At 36.4% G+C, this 15716-nt stretch overlaps 1 protein-coding gene across 1 annotated transcript in view; it reads right to left on the reverse strand.

Annotated features, from left to right (window-relative positions):
- Positions 1–14919, reverse strand: part of PIK3C3 (phosphatidylinositol 3-kinase catalytic subunit type 3) — a 129595-nt gene extending 114676 nt beyond the window's left edge. The window contains exons 1-3 of the mRNA XM_019751746.2: positions 14752–14919; positions 11649–11837; positions 7026–7169 (exon numbers count right to left, since the gene is read on the reverse strand). Coding sequence (XP_019607305.1) covers positions 7026–7169; positions 11649–11837; positions 14752–14819 — 401 coding nt within the window. The 5' untranslated portion in view covers positions 14820–14919. The remainder of the gene's footprint in view (positions 1–7025; positions 7170–11648; positions 11838–14751) is intronic.
- Between the last annotated feature and the right edge of the window lie 797 nt (positions 14920–15716).

The raw sequence follows: 15716 nt of genomic DNA on the forward strand, positions 1-15716 counted from the left end.
TCAACCTGAGCCTGGCGATCCTTCTTTAAAGTGAAACACCATATGAACTTTGATCGTCATGGCTCCTTCGAAAAGGTACCAAGGAGATCTAGAATAAAGGTTGAACAAACTCATGAAAGAGCTTTAGCCAACTATGTCTTTTAAATAAGCTACTGTCAAGCTTCTGAGTTCGTTTTTGTTTTTGTCTTTTTTATGGGGGGGGAGGTTAAAAATAAAGATAGTCTTCTGTTAATGTGTTCTCTCTTCTGTATTGGAACACCCTCCCTGCTCACCGGATCTGGCCCCCAATAACTTCTTTCTTTACCCGAAGATAAAGGAAATATTGAAAGGAAGACATATTGATGACATTCAGGACATCAAGGGTAATACGACCACAGCTCTGATGGCCATTCCAGAAAAAGAGTTCCAAAATTGCTTTGAAGGGTGGACTAGGCACTGGCGTCAGTGCATAGCTTCCCAAGGGGAGTACTTCCAAGGTGACTGTAGTGATATTCAGCAATGAGGTATGTAGTGCTTTTGCTAGGATGAGTTCATGAACTTAATTGTCTGACCTCATACTGATACACCTTTTTCCATCTTTAAAAACACTGACTTAACTGTAAGTGTTTTACATAAATTTTTAAAAATCATTATTAGCATGTTCTGACTAATGGAAAATTTTTTCAGAGATTTTCCTGGAGTAAATAATAGAGGATTTTCACTGAACATTCTGCAATGTATGTAAGTAATGAGGCCATAAACATTTAGATTGGGAACTGTAAAGGATAGCTACAAGCTCATGAGCACAATAAGATTAAAGACCGTATCTGTTGTAAGGTCTCCAAGGTTGCCAATAAACAGGTAATATCCAGCAACCATATCTGCAAAAGCTTACCTTATAGGGCCAATATAAGATGCACTGACTAGTTGTGAAGAATCAAAATTCTCAATATTCACCATATTAAAGATTTTTTTTTAAAGTTACATTAAAAAAAAAAAGTTCATTTTCTTTCCCTTTCAACTGAGATATGGATTCAACATGGAGCAGACCTGCTTGGTCTCTAAGAAACTGAGCACAATGAAGTATTTATTAACATCACTTTAAATGAATATCCTTAAATGTACCTTCAGAAACACGAGCAGGTCCTCCCTTCCTTTTCCCCAACCCCCTACACCCCAGTGACTCCTCTGACTGGCTGTACTAACATAAATGAAAAATAAATACATCTGGCAGGAAGTCACTGTACTGAATGATTTAGGTGCCCTGGGATGGATCTGGAGTTAAGATTTAAGGACGGGGACATGGAGGGTAGGGGTGATGACAAGTGACTCAAAGGATCCAGTGAACGTATTACTTTCTTTGGACACTAATGGAACCTTTGCAGAGTTACACAGCCTCCAGGTGGCAAGCCAGAAGATGCTCAGAGCATCATGTCCACTTGGGAAATAAAGCCAAGCAGGCAACAGAAAAGAAACAGCACAGCAGGACCTGCTTCACATGCCAGCAGAGGCCCCACCAACAGCTTCTGCCGCTGCCAGTGCCAAGCCACTACGGCAGCCACCGCCCGACTTCACAATTCACATTTGGAAAAAACATCTGGAAGAGAAACCCGCATCTTGCCTATGGTTCTTTGCCAATTCAACCTACTGTTCAATCCATTCTTTACCTTCGTAGAAATCTCACAAGCTAGACTTTCAAAATGAGGACAATTAGTTATGCTACTCATATCCCAACAGATCAGTCTTTCAATTATTAATTACACTATTCTCCAAGAAGTACTGCTTCACACTGACTCAAGTACACAAAACAGATATTAGCAAAGAACAAGAGCTGGTAGTGACAGGAGTCCTAACACTGTAATACAACTATTAGATGCTTTGAAGACCTCTTTTAAAAAACTACAATACTAAGTCCATACCAGGACATTTAGGGAACAAGGTGAGGAGCATCTGGTGTTATTTCATTGCTTAAGAAACATGTGACGAAACTTCGGTCTAAAGCACCATTTCCCTGAGTCCTAAGCGCTGTGGAGGCACATGACATGATGTTAATGGCAGGTGGAAGAAAACTTGCACAGGCTACTTGCTGAGCCCACCCAGAGGACGCACACATGCTGCTTCTCTCCCTGGATGTCAGCAGCGCCACGCAGAGAAGCAGCTGTGATCCAGTACAAATGGATGTCTGCTCTCTGCTACAGAACCTGGAACAGCCTGAGTATGTTCTTCCACAAGCCAAAGCTGCACAGGAAGTCCAGCATCGTGCTAGGGACCGCCTGGGCTAGTCTCCACTGCAACCCAGTTGGCCCTCAAGGAAAGGCCCCAGGACACAGGGGAAAAGGAGTTATTTTAATCTCATAGGGTTTCTTAGAATTCCTTTTTCTGAGGTGAAAGTCAGTATAAGCATCAGCCTAGAGGGAATAGAAGTGATTTAGTGTCGCTTTCCTTCCCCAGTATTTAAAGTATCCATAGACCTCTATTAAAATTGAATGCTATCATTTGGCTAAATGCCCAATAACCATATAGGTGTTCAACTGGTACAAGAAAATGTTGATGTAAAACCTTATCTTACCTTAAATTAAGTGACAGTGAGTTGAATATCCCCTTATATCTGACTAGGCACAAATGGAACCATTCTATTTAAAGAAGGACTTTTTTTTTTTTGTAGGTATTGTATACATATTTTGCAAAGCAAACAGATTTACTATCATTTGTATTTCATTAGGGGTTTTTGTGCTCCAATTTCTAATATTTAGTAACACAGTTATTTTCACTGTATTTATTTTTATCATTATCCACCAATGTTAACTTCCACACACAGGAGAATATTAAGTTTTTGCTTTAAACTAAATGGAAGTAAAAAAAGTGAGCTGATTAAAAAAATCAACTAAATAAGAGTATATGTATTTAGTACAGAGATATGGCAGGGATTCTGAAAGTGGTAAGTCAATGACTCGTATTTGTGAAACCCCGCTCTAAGGGAGGTAATTTCACAAAAGCATTGCTGTTCTCCAATGTTTCGTTTATATCTAACATCTAATGTGTTCAGGACATGGAAGAATAATATAAACTATTTTCCAGTTGAGTTAAGAAAAAACAACAACAGATGACTCTCCAAAACTTAAAAGTCTTAATTCACTAAATACCAGAAAAACTAATTGAAGTTTCACTCCCACTTAATGCTACTACTACCTTTATGGAAATCTCTGGGGTTTAATTATTTCTTAAAGTAGAACAAATACTCCTGATTTACATTTCAGGCATGTTTCCAGCATGTTTGGATGGAAGGTAAAGGAATTATTCTTTTCCTGGGATATACACAGAAATACAAATAAAGTAGCTATCAGAGGATAGAGTAAAGGAAGAAACTCTGAAAAGAACTGCATACGAAATTCATATAGATAGGCTACTATGAAAGGTTAACGCTGTGTTTCTCAAAATGTGGTCCATAGGCCACCTTTCACAGAATCACTCAGGATATTAAAAATGCTGATTCTTAGGCCCCATCATAGACTTACCGCATGAGTGAGAACACAGGAAGGTGCTTAGTTTCTAGTGAGCTCACCAGATGATTGTCAGAAATAGTAATAGATTATTACTGATTTCATATACTTATTAAAAACTTGCCAAAAGCCGAGTGAGAGCGAAGCAGTGTCACAAATGTCAGTTTATTTGCGTTAGGCAGATCATTTCACCACACTTCTGTGGAAATTTCAATCATTTCACACCCATACTCTAGTCAGACTGTCTCCTGAAACTCTATCCTAAGGTCATCTAAAATGCACATGAGTGATAAAGAGGTGTTTTCATGAGGGAACCTCCAGCTGATATTCCAAAAGGTAAACCACTTATCAAGAAGCCTGGAGGAAAAACCAACAGGTCTATCTGGCTGTTTCTCAAGAACATTTAACCACTGAGATTATAGTAAGAGTAATAAACTACTGTGTACTTTTTTCTTTGTGGAAAGCAAACCCCACCCTAGAAGAAAAAAAGTAAAAAGGAACAAATATTCTGGAAAAGGAACAATATTGATTTAATAGTATGACTGTTCTACTATAACATGCTATTTTATGAAAAACTGTATTTAAAATCTGGAGGCCATAGTGTCTCACGCTATCTATAAATGATTGCTCCTGCATGGATTTCAATAATAAATATCTTTTTAGTAATTACATTAAACAAAAACACCTACACATTATTAAGCAATCAAGCTATTCTAAATGGAATTACATCTAGATTTTATTCATGAGTTTAACTAAGCCTTTCTGACACATCCTATTCCTGGACAGAAAAGTTCAATATTATAAAGGTGTCAATTATCTCTATAATTAACATATATGATTCAATATAATTTCCAAACAAAATAACGAGCTTTTTTTAAATTGAGGAAATAATATTAAAATTTATCTGATAAAACAGAGAATATCCAGAGAAAGTCTGAAAGAAGTAATGAGAAAGATTATTCCTATCTAATACTAAAACATTTTATAATAGTATTGAAAACAGAATAGTTCAGAAATAATGATAGCCAATATCTACTGAGCGCTCATTACATCTTTAGTAATTTATCATCATAAACTACTCTATGATATAAATACTATTGCTGTGTCATTTTACAAATGAGGAAACTGAGGCAGAAGATTAAATAACTTATCTAAGGGCACAGAGATAGGAGCCAGGATTTGAATCCAGAAAATCTTGTTCTACAACCTGCTGTCCTAATCACCATACAATATACTACATTTTTTCTATTAGATGTCAATACATGATAAATTGAATACATAAGGATACCATTTCAAAATAGTTGGAAACAATGGCTTATTTAATGAATAGTGTTGAGACAAATAACTAGCCATTTGATGTTTAAAAAAAAAAAAAATCTGACCCAATACATCACTCCTTTCACTAAAGTAATTTTAGATGAATCAGATTGAATTGTGAAGCATTAAAACCATAACAAAACCTTTTTTAAATAGGAAATGACTTTCTAAAACATTAAATTCACAGCCATAAAAAAACTGATAAATTCAACATCATAATTTAAGATCCAACAACAGCAAACAAACAAGCAAATAAATAAATTTGTAAGAAATTCAAAATATCAAACAAGAAAAACAGTATCTGCAACATGTAATACAGAAAGGGCTAATTTCATCAATCTACAAAGACTCCTTATACATTAATAAGAAAAAGGACAACTCAAAAAAATAAGAAAATCCAAGAATTGTATGGTATGTGAATTATACTTCAATTTTCAAAAAAGGGGCAAAGGACATCAAAAGGCAATTCACAGAAACCTAAACAAACAAACAAAATAAATGACCATCCTCATTCAAACTTAATGATGTAAAAATTAAGTCAGGAGATAACATTTCTCAATTTTAATACGGGCAATAGTAAGTTTGATAGTACCTCCATAAGTTCTCCGCCATTTTGCACTGAAAGGACCTATGATGTCTTTCAGAGACTCCAGGTCTGTGGAACAAAACTACCCAATGTGCCTGGAATAGCTTGTCTACCAAAAAGGAAAGAAGCTACTCATGATTCCTGGAGTACTATTAAAAGGACAAGGGATCAACTTGAAGGGGCTCCTACTGATCAGTAACAGTTTTTTAGCCTTCTAAAGAATAAAGACAGCAGTGGATTGAAACACTTCAAAAATGATTAAGACTAAAAGTTCATGACAAAAATTAAAGACGAACAACAAAAAAACATTATCACTTTTGCAGGTTACCAGAGCACCAACTAATTCTTAAAACTGGTAAAAGGGAAAAATAATGAAAACATTCATCTGCGCTTCCTATATGAATTATATACCACGGTGCCTCAATACTTGATAAAAGACCAAGTTCTTTTCTGACAATTGTCATTTATTTTTTAATTTACTTAAATATATTGAGGTGACATTGGTTAGAAACCTTATAAAAGTTGCAGGTGGGCAATTCTACAATACGTCATCTGTATACTGCACTGTGTGCTCAGCATCCAAAGTGTGGGTCTCCTTCTGTCACCATATATTTGACCCCCATTACCTTCTTCATCCTCTGACCATCCCCTCTTCCCCTCTGGTAACCACCATACTGTTGTCTGTGTCTATGAGTTTATTTGTTTTTGTTTGTTCATTTGTTGTTTTCTGTTTTATATCCTACATATGAGTGAAATCATATGACTCTTGTCCTTTTCCATCTGACTTATTTCACTTAGATTGGACAAACAAGATGTGGTACATGTATACAATGGAGTATTACTCAGCCATAAAAAATGATGAAATATTGCCATTAGTGACAACATGCAAGAAGACCAAGTCCTAGAAGAAAAAATTGGTCGACAAAAAATACCCTTCAGGCCTATGGGTTTTGTTTTTTTCACAATAAACTTATATTATCTGTAAATTTTTAAAAACTGAACAAATTTTCTATTATAATTATTACCACTATTAACAAGTTAGTGCTTTTTAACCCCACTTATTGTCCTTTTTATCATTATTATGACAAAGCAGAAAAAATCCATAACAATGCAGTTATAGTATATGACAGACTTTTTTTTCCTAAAAGCAAGATTCTAGTTTCCAATGACTATTTTTCAATAGGAATTACATTACCAATCACTATTAGTGAAATAATATAAATTGTGTTTCTTAATTAATCTATCTGTATATCCCACAGGAAATATATGTCAAATTCAGTCTCAACAATGACAGAATCATAGGTACCAAACATGTATACATACCGTGTCTTCCCGAAAATAAGACCTAGCCGGACAATCAGCTCTAATGTGTCTTTTGGAGCAAAAAATTAACATAAGACCCAGTCTTATTTTACTATAAGACTGGGTATAACATAGTATACTACAGTATAATATAATGTAATACAGGGTCTTATATTAATTTTTGCTCCAAAAGATGCATTAGAGCTGATTGTCTGGTGAGGTCTTACTTTCGGGGAAACACGGTAAAGAACCAGACTGAGCATAAACTATTAAAGCCTCCCTAAAAGAAAAGGACCAGAAAACTACAACATTCCTATAGACTAGGAAAAGAGAATGCTTACCCATATTTTCCAAAGAGAGAAACTGTTGTTCCACCCACAGGCACTGCCTTTCCTGGTCCATACACATCCCATATTGTCAGGGCCACTTGGGCATTCCTGGGCAGGTCTGGGTATTTCACAGGCAGTTTTAGCCATTCATTCCAGCTATGGAAATAAAGTTGACATACACATAAAACTAAGGAAATAAAGTCAACATAAATGTGTGTGTGTGTGTATGTGCGCGCATAACTTTTTTAAATTAACAGACCATATAAGGTTTCACCAGAGAAAATGTCCCAAAATATTAAGTTAGTACTACAAAATATAATATGGCAGTTATCTCAATTTTGCTGTAGGCAACTTCAATTTTACATACAGAACACATGAAAAAAAATTTTTTGAAAAACAAAGCACATGAAAAATAACAATGGTAACTCCTTCAATCAAGAAACTCAGACACTATCTGGGAAAAGACTTAAACCTGTTAGAGCCAAACTGTTTTGAGTCAAACTGTGATTTTCTATAAGCATTCTCCAGAACAGTTCTATATTATGAAATGGGGAAAAAAAATCAGAATTGCATTTAAAATGCTGCTGAGGACAATATGGCTCCATAATGTTCAGCAGTGCTAAACAAAGCAGAAAATCACCAAAACCTTAAACGGCTAAAGTAAACTATCCACTACCTTTGTAATATGAAGAAGTTACATGACAGCTCTGGACAGAAATTGACAATTTTTTATGTGAGATTTTTCTGTTCCTTAAGTTATTTCATTAGCTTAGTTTTTTTTTATGTTTTCAAAGCATGTTTGAATGACTTCCCTAAGGAATGTTTGTTCCTTTTTTTTAATTTTTTTTTTTTTTAAATTGGGGAATATGGGGAACAGTGCATTTTTCCAGGACCCATCAGTAGTTATCCTTCAATCTAGTCATGGAGGGCGCAGATCAGCTCCAAGTCCAGTCGCCATTTTCAATCTTTAGTTGCAGGGGGGTGCAGCTCACTGGCCCATGTGGGAATCGAACTGGCAACCCTGTTAAGAGCTCACACTCTAACCAACTGAGCCATACAGCCACCCCAGGAATGTTTGTTCTTTAATAATACAATGACAATACAGCTCTTTTTTCTCTCTTTATTTATCCCTGCAAATTTTCTTATGTAGTCAAACGTCATATTAAATTTGACAATTTCAATTCCCTTCAACAACATATAGCTTTTAAAAATCCGAAAAGAAAACTGGGCAAACAATGCAAAATACCCAGCAGACACAGAGAATTTTTTCTTTCTCTTTACTCAAAATATTCTGTTTACTCAAAATTATTCTCAAAGGGGCATATACCAGTCTAGGTCAAATACATCTGCGTGGGTAAGAAATTGAACAGAGCTTTGAAAAACTTATAGGACAAATCATTTATATCCACCATATAAATAATTTAAGAATGTACAGAAAATTAGAGATGGCTATCAATTTAAAGGAGAATCGAAGCCATTAAATCCCTTTCTTCAACCAAGTTCTTAAGAAAACAAATCACATGCTTAAAAAAGTCATTCTCCATTACAGATAAGCTTGAGGAACTAAATGAATTTATTTATTACTATCCACGTGGTAAACCAGCCTGAAAAGGTAAATACTAAACCGTGTCCATCTTCTGCCAATGAACAAACCACAGAGATTAATTAACACAGGCTAAAATAAAAGAGAAAAGTCAGTGACAACATCCAAAATGAACTGTGAAAATTCTCACCACTATAATCTGTCCTTTAACTAGCAAACAATATATATGGCTAAGCGATCACTTGCCTCGAACCTTTGGCCATCCAACCCCAGGCCTCCACACCTTTTTAAACCAAAGCAACTGTACTTGAACCTGTTTTACATACTAGGCTTCTGCACAAGAGCTCTTTTGAAAAACATGAATCTGAAACTCAAAAAATAGTTTGAATACTGCTCTGGAAATTTCAGAAATTATAGAAACATCTAATCAGACATCAAAAAGCTCTGTGTTTTGAACACCATTTTGTTCTCTCCCTCCCCGTGCATCATTCCATCCCTTGGCTCCAACCCTCATTAAGCTCCAGACAAAATTCACCTAGCAACTTTCAAAACATTGCAAGATCGTAAAGCATGATTCCAGATGGTCCAATCCCCATGTAGTCCTGCCGTCACACACCATTGTACTAACTCTCTAGTTTGATTAACACACTCCTAAATCCTAACTTTCTAATTTTTAAATTATATTAGACTGTTAGTATATGTCTCTCTCCTAAAGCCATTTTAAATCCCTTATGGGACAAGACAGAATATAAATTAAAAAAAAAAAAAAAATTAAATCACTTGTCTATGGAATAATATTCCTATAAAAACTTGGAAATTTGTAGTATCCTACACCTAAAAATAATTTTACCTTAAAAAAAAAAAAGTACAGGTTTCCCTCACTATCGGCTCTGTTATTACAGGACAGGATACAACAGAATTTGATGAATAGACTTGGATAAATCTTGAATGAATTCCTCACTATTCAAACTCTCAGAACTCACTATCAGAAACTGAGAAGTCAAATTTAAATAATTTGAAATCTTGTACTACTCAAAAATACTACCTGAACTAAGGAAATGGAGAACTTTGGATAGCAAGAGGTCCTTTTATGGTATAATTTACTATTCCCACAGTTTAAAGAATATTTCTTTCAAGTAAGTACTTACAGAAAATGACTGCCGTGTAAAGTTTGCCCTTGTTGATTTTAGGAAGGCAGCATTTGTTTTCACAAATTGTAAAAACTTTAACTCTTAAATACTAAAGAGCAGGATGTACAAAATCTGCAAATGCCTTCCCCTAAGCCCAAAGAGGGAAAAAACGTCTATCCTCTTGTTACCCTACTCAACATGAAATATCTTCTCAACTTATTCTTTTTTAAAAAACAGCTGTTTAAAATGTTTTAATTTTTTAAAAGGCCACTATTAAATTATTTTAAAGTACTTAATTCATTAAGTAGCGTCACAATTTTTTTAAAAATTCTAACTTTTAGAGAGTAGATATGGAAGTTCTTATATCCTTGAAAATACATAAATAATGAAGAGAGGAGTTGGCAAATGGGAGGAGAGTTTAATCTCCCTGTAACTGGGAATTGGCTTTTGCTCTAATTTTCTTTATTGCCAAGGCATGGAACAAAACCACTACACATTATTTCCTTACCAAGAAGAGTGGAATTCATAAATATTGACTTTCTAGAACTAAATTTGTGCCTCTAATTTTTTTTTTTTTTTTTTGCGGGGGGTGGGGGGTGGTCACAATCCACCTCAAAACATCTAATAAAGGCTTTGAGCTCTGTCCCTGTAAAAATGTACAAGACACACAAAATTCTGCCATACAATTTCAGGGCTCTGTAGATATCCTGATTCTAGTTTAAGAACCTCTGATACAATTGAAAGAATTCTGGTCCATTGTTTTAGGTGTAATGATGTAGTTATGTTTTAAAAAAGAGATATACAGAAATATTTACAATTAGGATAATACAATATTTGGAATTTGCTTCAAAATAACAGTGGGCATGGATAAAATAAGATTATCCTTGAGTTAGTAATTATAGAAGCTAAGTGATGAGATCTTGCAAGTTTATTATATTATTCTCTCCACTTTTACAGGTTTGAAAATTTCTAGAACAAGTATACACGGATATACTCATATATATTTGGGTGTGAATACATCTACCCACAAAAAAACACTACGGACGAAATCACACCATTAAAATAGTTGAGTTTTGACATATCTAGATCACCAGAGCTCAGCCTTCTGCTCTTTCTGAAAAACTCTTCCCAGTCTGTTGGGGCACATATTTTGTAAACATAGGGTTGTGCCCTCAACAGCACAGCCTGGCAGTGCATGTGGGCACACACCACGTCTTCCATGAACACTGTGGGCATAAGTTCCTTCCTTGAGAAGCACACAACCTGTGTAAATCTGCAGCGAGCCTACCAGAGTAGTGAATAATACTCAAGATCCAGCATTAAAACCATACCATACAATCTATCAAATAAGAAGTATCAAGAAGTTAAATTAAGGACCCATAATACCATTCTGGAAAGACAAGAATTTCATCTTCGTTATATTCACCTTGCATCCTGACAATGGTATGCTAATGTACCACGCTCAATAAATCATGGACTTTTAAAAAAAAGTTAATTTCATATTAAAAATAATAATAAAATATGATCAGAACAGATGACAACAGATCTCTCTTTAAAGATATGAGCTCCAAACATCCGGTTGGACATTTCAGACTATGAAGAAGTGTTTATGTGTTCAAAGACATAGAATAATAGAGAATTTAAAGATACTACATATGTGTTTTTGGTTTGGGTCATTTTGTGAATCAGTGAAGTTTTATAAAAACGTCAATATATGAACATATGTCAAAAAATACAAACACAAATTCACTTCCATGTTAACTACAGTTATAATAACTCTACGTATAATACTTTATCCTGAGTAGGTAACTGCTTTAAACTATGCAGTCAATACTTACAGGTATTAAATAAAGAAATTTAAAAAAAAAGCTCTTCTGTAATCACCACCAAATCATATTTACAACATCTATAAAGAAATGGGAGAGTGGTCTGGAACCCACCATATACAAGAACACAACTTACTTCCATCTTGTACTAAATGCCTTGTAGGATGTTCTCACTGGCAAGGCCAAAGGCTTCCCTTCTGCAAAAACTTGACAAGTAACATAAAGGTCAGAGCATGTGTCTTGGTACAATCCTGAAAACTTCAACATTGGGTCTTCCAGAACAGCTTTATAACTCTTTTGTTCTCTCTTCCCTTCCAAACTTCCTCTGGAAGCATAAGAACAATAATATTTAGACACATATTTTTAAAGCATATATACAACAAATACTAAGAAAAGTTTATAGGTCTGTCACAGTAACTTTATTCTACCTAAACATTTTCCTGTATATGAAATTAGTCACTTTGACATCGAATAAAGGTTTCTTAAAATCCTAACATACCTAAAATAATTCCTATCTTCCTCAACATATTTTTTTGTTAGGCTTCTTAATTTTAAAACTTGTCATCAACTCTTGGTCTACATTCTAGACTTCACCAGCTTTCCAGGCCTTAGTTTCATTTTCATTCATTTCAAGCTGAGTACTTATTCATCTATTCTTAACACTTACTGTACTAGGCCCAGAGGCCCAGAAGTGAATCGCAATATAAACAATACAGCATTACAAGAAAACATTAAATCCTTGCATCTGGAAAGAAAAGTTACTTTTAACTGTATATTCTTTTTTAACTCTTTATATATATATATATTTACTATGTAGATGTATTATCTGATCATTTCATTAAGTTAAAAAAGTGTTATAAGTCACAAAAGATATGCACAGGAAAGAATTAAAGAGGTAGAAACACTGCTCGGACATTAATATTATATCAGATATTGTTTCAAGCATTTTATATACTCTTACTTTTCACCATATTCTCATTTTATAAATAACGAATCAGAGATCAAACATCATAAAATAAGTAACAGTGCTGAGGGGAAAAAAAAAAAAAAACAGGCAGAGGCCAAAGCCAATGTTCTTCCCATCACAGAAAGATACTATACATCAAAAGGTCTGGGAACTTGGAGGCAGCGGCTTAGTATCCCAGAGATGCCTGACATGAGCCTGAACAATATGTGGGAGATGGGAGCCAAAGAGGTAGGGAGTCATCCCAGAAGAAAAGAACAGCATGCCAAAGGCAAAGAGCAAGATGGTGAGACAGGGGAAGTTGTTTGGTGTATATAGCTAAAGCATAAAGCTCACTTGGGGAAGACACTAGAGATGACAATGAAAAGTAGGAGGGCAGTGCAACTAAGTAGCCACTAAATTCTGTGGTGTCTGACACAGTGAACACTGAAAAAAATCTGTCAATTGAATTATCTGAAGGGACAATAATATAATCAGATTTCTATTTATGTTAGTTACCTTTGGCAGGAGTAGAAGAACATAATAGAGAGGTGGAACTGAAAGCAAGATCTGTTAGACTTTCAGCCAAAATTAGAAAGGAAAAAAAGTAGACTAAGGAGACGGCAGTGGGGAAGAAAAGGGGGCATGGACCAAAGATTTCAGCAGGTAGATTCAAAGCAACTTGTGAAGGGTTAAACAGCGAAGGTAAGAAAGGGGTGTCTGCATTACTCAAAGTTTTTTGTCTTAACCAAGTCTATGAATGATGCTAACAATCACCAAAACAGGATGGGAGAACACAAGAAGATCAGAGTTAAAGGGGTGGGCTAATGAGATGCTCAGTTTTGGACAAGTTGTTTTTAAAGTGCTTTGGGACATCCAAGTGACCACGTCTTGTGAGAATTTTAATATTAAATTACTGTGCTAAGGAAAGCGACATCAAAATACAAGTTGCTAGTAAACCCACAGAAATAGATGAAAAAGCCTGGAGAGAATAAACAGAATTAAAGAATTTACTGTTCTCTGATTATATGATTCTAAATAGATACTTCCAGCCCCCCAAAAACCAACAATGGGAGTCTCAGAAGCTAAAAGATGGTTAGTAGTGAATTTTACCAAACTTCTGATTTATGCTTTATCTTTGCCTTAAAATATTCAAGGTGTATCTGTTAATAATGGACCAGTTTTTTCCTTCTTTCCTTTTGATGTTCAAAAGTTTTGAAAACTACATTCATATGTCCAAGAAACACTGACAGAAATGAGATTGAAGTAAAGCCCTTTATCAGATGATGATACACAGGTCCTGTATAAGCATCTAGCGGTGTGTGCTGCAGAAATTGCTTTAAATGGCTAAAGTATTATACAAATGGACAGTGTGATTAACATATTATTTTTACCACCAGTACAAAATGACAACTGAGAAAAAGTATTTACTGCAGGAATGCAGCCCTTTGCTTGAGGAACATCTGTTGAATATTGCTTAAATATATTATGATATTGTGATTAACAATTTGTGATAACTTTCGCATATGCAAATACTTCTCTAAGGCTACCTTATAATGGACGTAATTTCCAATTCGGTCCTCCCTGTCCCTCATCTCAGTTGCATTATTCCCATCTCAAGATGTCATGCCCTTGGCCTTTACTTCCTCCATGATGCCCTAAGGTATTCCTGCCAGGCTCTTTTCTCATATCTTCTGGTCCCTTTGCAACTGGTATCCTCACCTTGGACTCACTACCAACTTCCCTGGCTAAACAATGCCAGGCTGTCCAAAGATTCAACCTAAGTTTCTATCAACTCCTGTGCTTCTAACATTCCTGTGCATCCATGAGTTCCTCTTATTCTAACTTAGCTACCTCATCTGCCCGTGTCTACCTCTCCACAACTTCTGCAATCTCCATTCCACTTTCCAGGCCCGTTCTCCAGTAAAGATCTTCCAATTATTAACTGCGGGACAACGACTGTACCGAGACCTGATATTTTTCCTTCTGTAAAATGGGACCGTAATCCCTCCAAAGGTGGCTGTGCACAGCAAAATGCTTTGGAGAAAGTAAACCACCGTGGGGCTTCAGGGCGTACTCCTCCCGCTGTTCTTCTCACCGAGACCACGTCTTCCATCCTCCTCCCACGGGGCCCCTCTCCACGCTCCCGTTTTCCTCCGCTTCCCTGGCCACAGCCCTCCCTGCCACCCCCAGGGCCGGCCTTCAAGCTACTAATCTTCTCTCCCAAACCCACAAGCCCCTGCCTCCCCGGCCCGAAGCCCCAACAATCCCGATCGCTGTCCCCGGCTTCTCTTACATCTTAAGCTGCACGTTGATATCCAGGTCACAACTGTAGATGTAGTGAAACTTCTCCGCTTCCCCCATTGCACCCCCTGCAAAGGCAGCAACCTACGGTGGGAAGCAAGGCGCTGCAAACACCCAGGGACTGAACCGGCTGAGTCCCACAACACAGGCGCTTCCGGTCCCGCCCCTCAGCCCTGACGGCGCCAATCCCAGCGTGGCGCGCGACCCGACGCGGGAGAACTGCCCGCCCAGGCGTCCTTCGTGCGCCTGCGCAGAGGGAGCCCACCATCTTGCTTAAGGGTAAATAGAATTCCGGAAACACAGACGAGCTGGTTACGTGCCAGTTTCCGTGTGCTTCCTGTCTTAGCGGGACTTGGTTTCTTTTTTTTTTTTTCTTTTAAGAAAAGCTGTCATTTGAGCTTGAGCCGTTCCTAAAGTCAATCCCAAAGAAAATCTGTTTTGTAAAGAATTGTCACAACTTTCACTGGCTACGGGCTAAACAGGGAACAGTCACAAGAATTTTGCTGAATGTAAATTCCAGCGGCCGTGCAAACATTGTAGGTTTAATCAAACTTTCGCTCGCTCAAGCAGACATTTCTTCTTTCTGCTCTAAAGAATGGAGAAAAGATGGGGCAAAAAACAAAGAAACCTGAGTTCTAGTTTTGGCGTTACCAATATTTATGCTACTTAGGACAAAGTACCTGAGTGCTCGTTTACACTGGGTATATCAGACCCACTGTAGCTTTCAAGACTTAACCCTAGTTAGAACCTAGAAACGTCCTGTAGCTACTCTAGAACTCATATTTCTGAACCCTTTGAAGTCCTACAATGCTCATTTTCGTAATATTTAATATTATCTAAAATTGTAATCTTCATTTCCAATTAGATTGAAAACTCTTTAAAGAAGTAAAGTGCCATATTCTTCTGTATCTGTCCCAATAGTGCCTAATACATTTCTTAGTTTAATAATTCCCATTT

Source organism: Rhinolophus sinicus, linkage group LG09 (genome assembly GCF_036562045.2).
Source record: "Rhinolophus sinicus isolate RSC01 linkage group LG09, ASM3656204v1, whole genome shotgun sequence".
In the NCBI taxonomy this organism is placed as follows: Eukaryota; Metazoa; Chordata; class Mammalia; order Chiroptera; family Rhinolophidae; genus Rhinolophus; species Rhinolophus sinicus.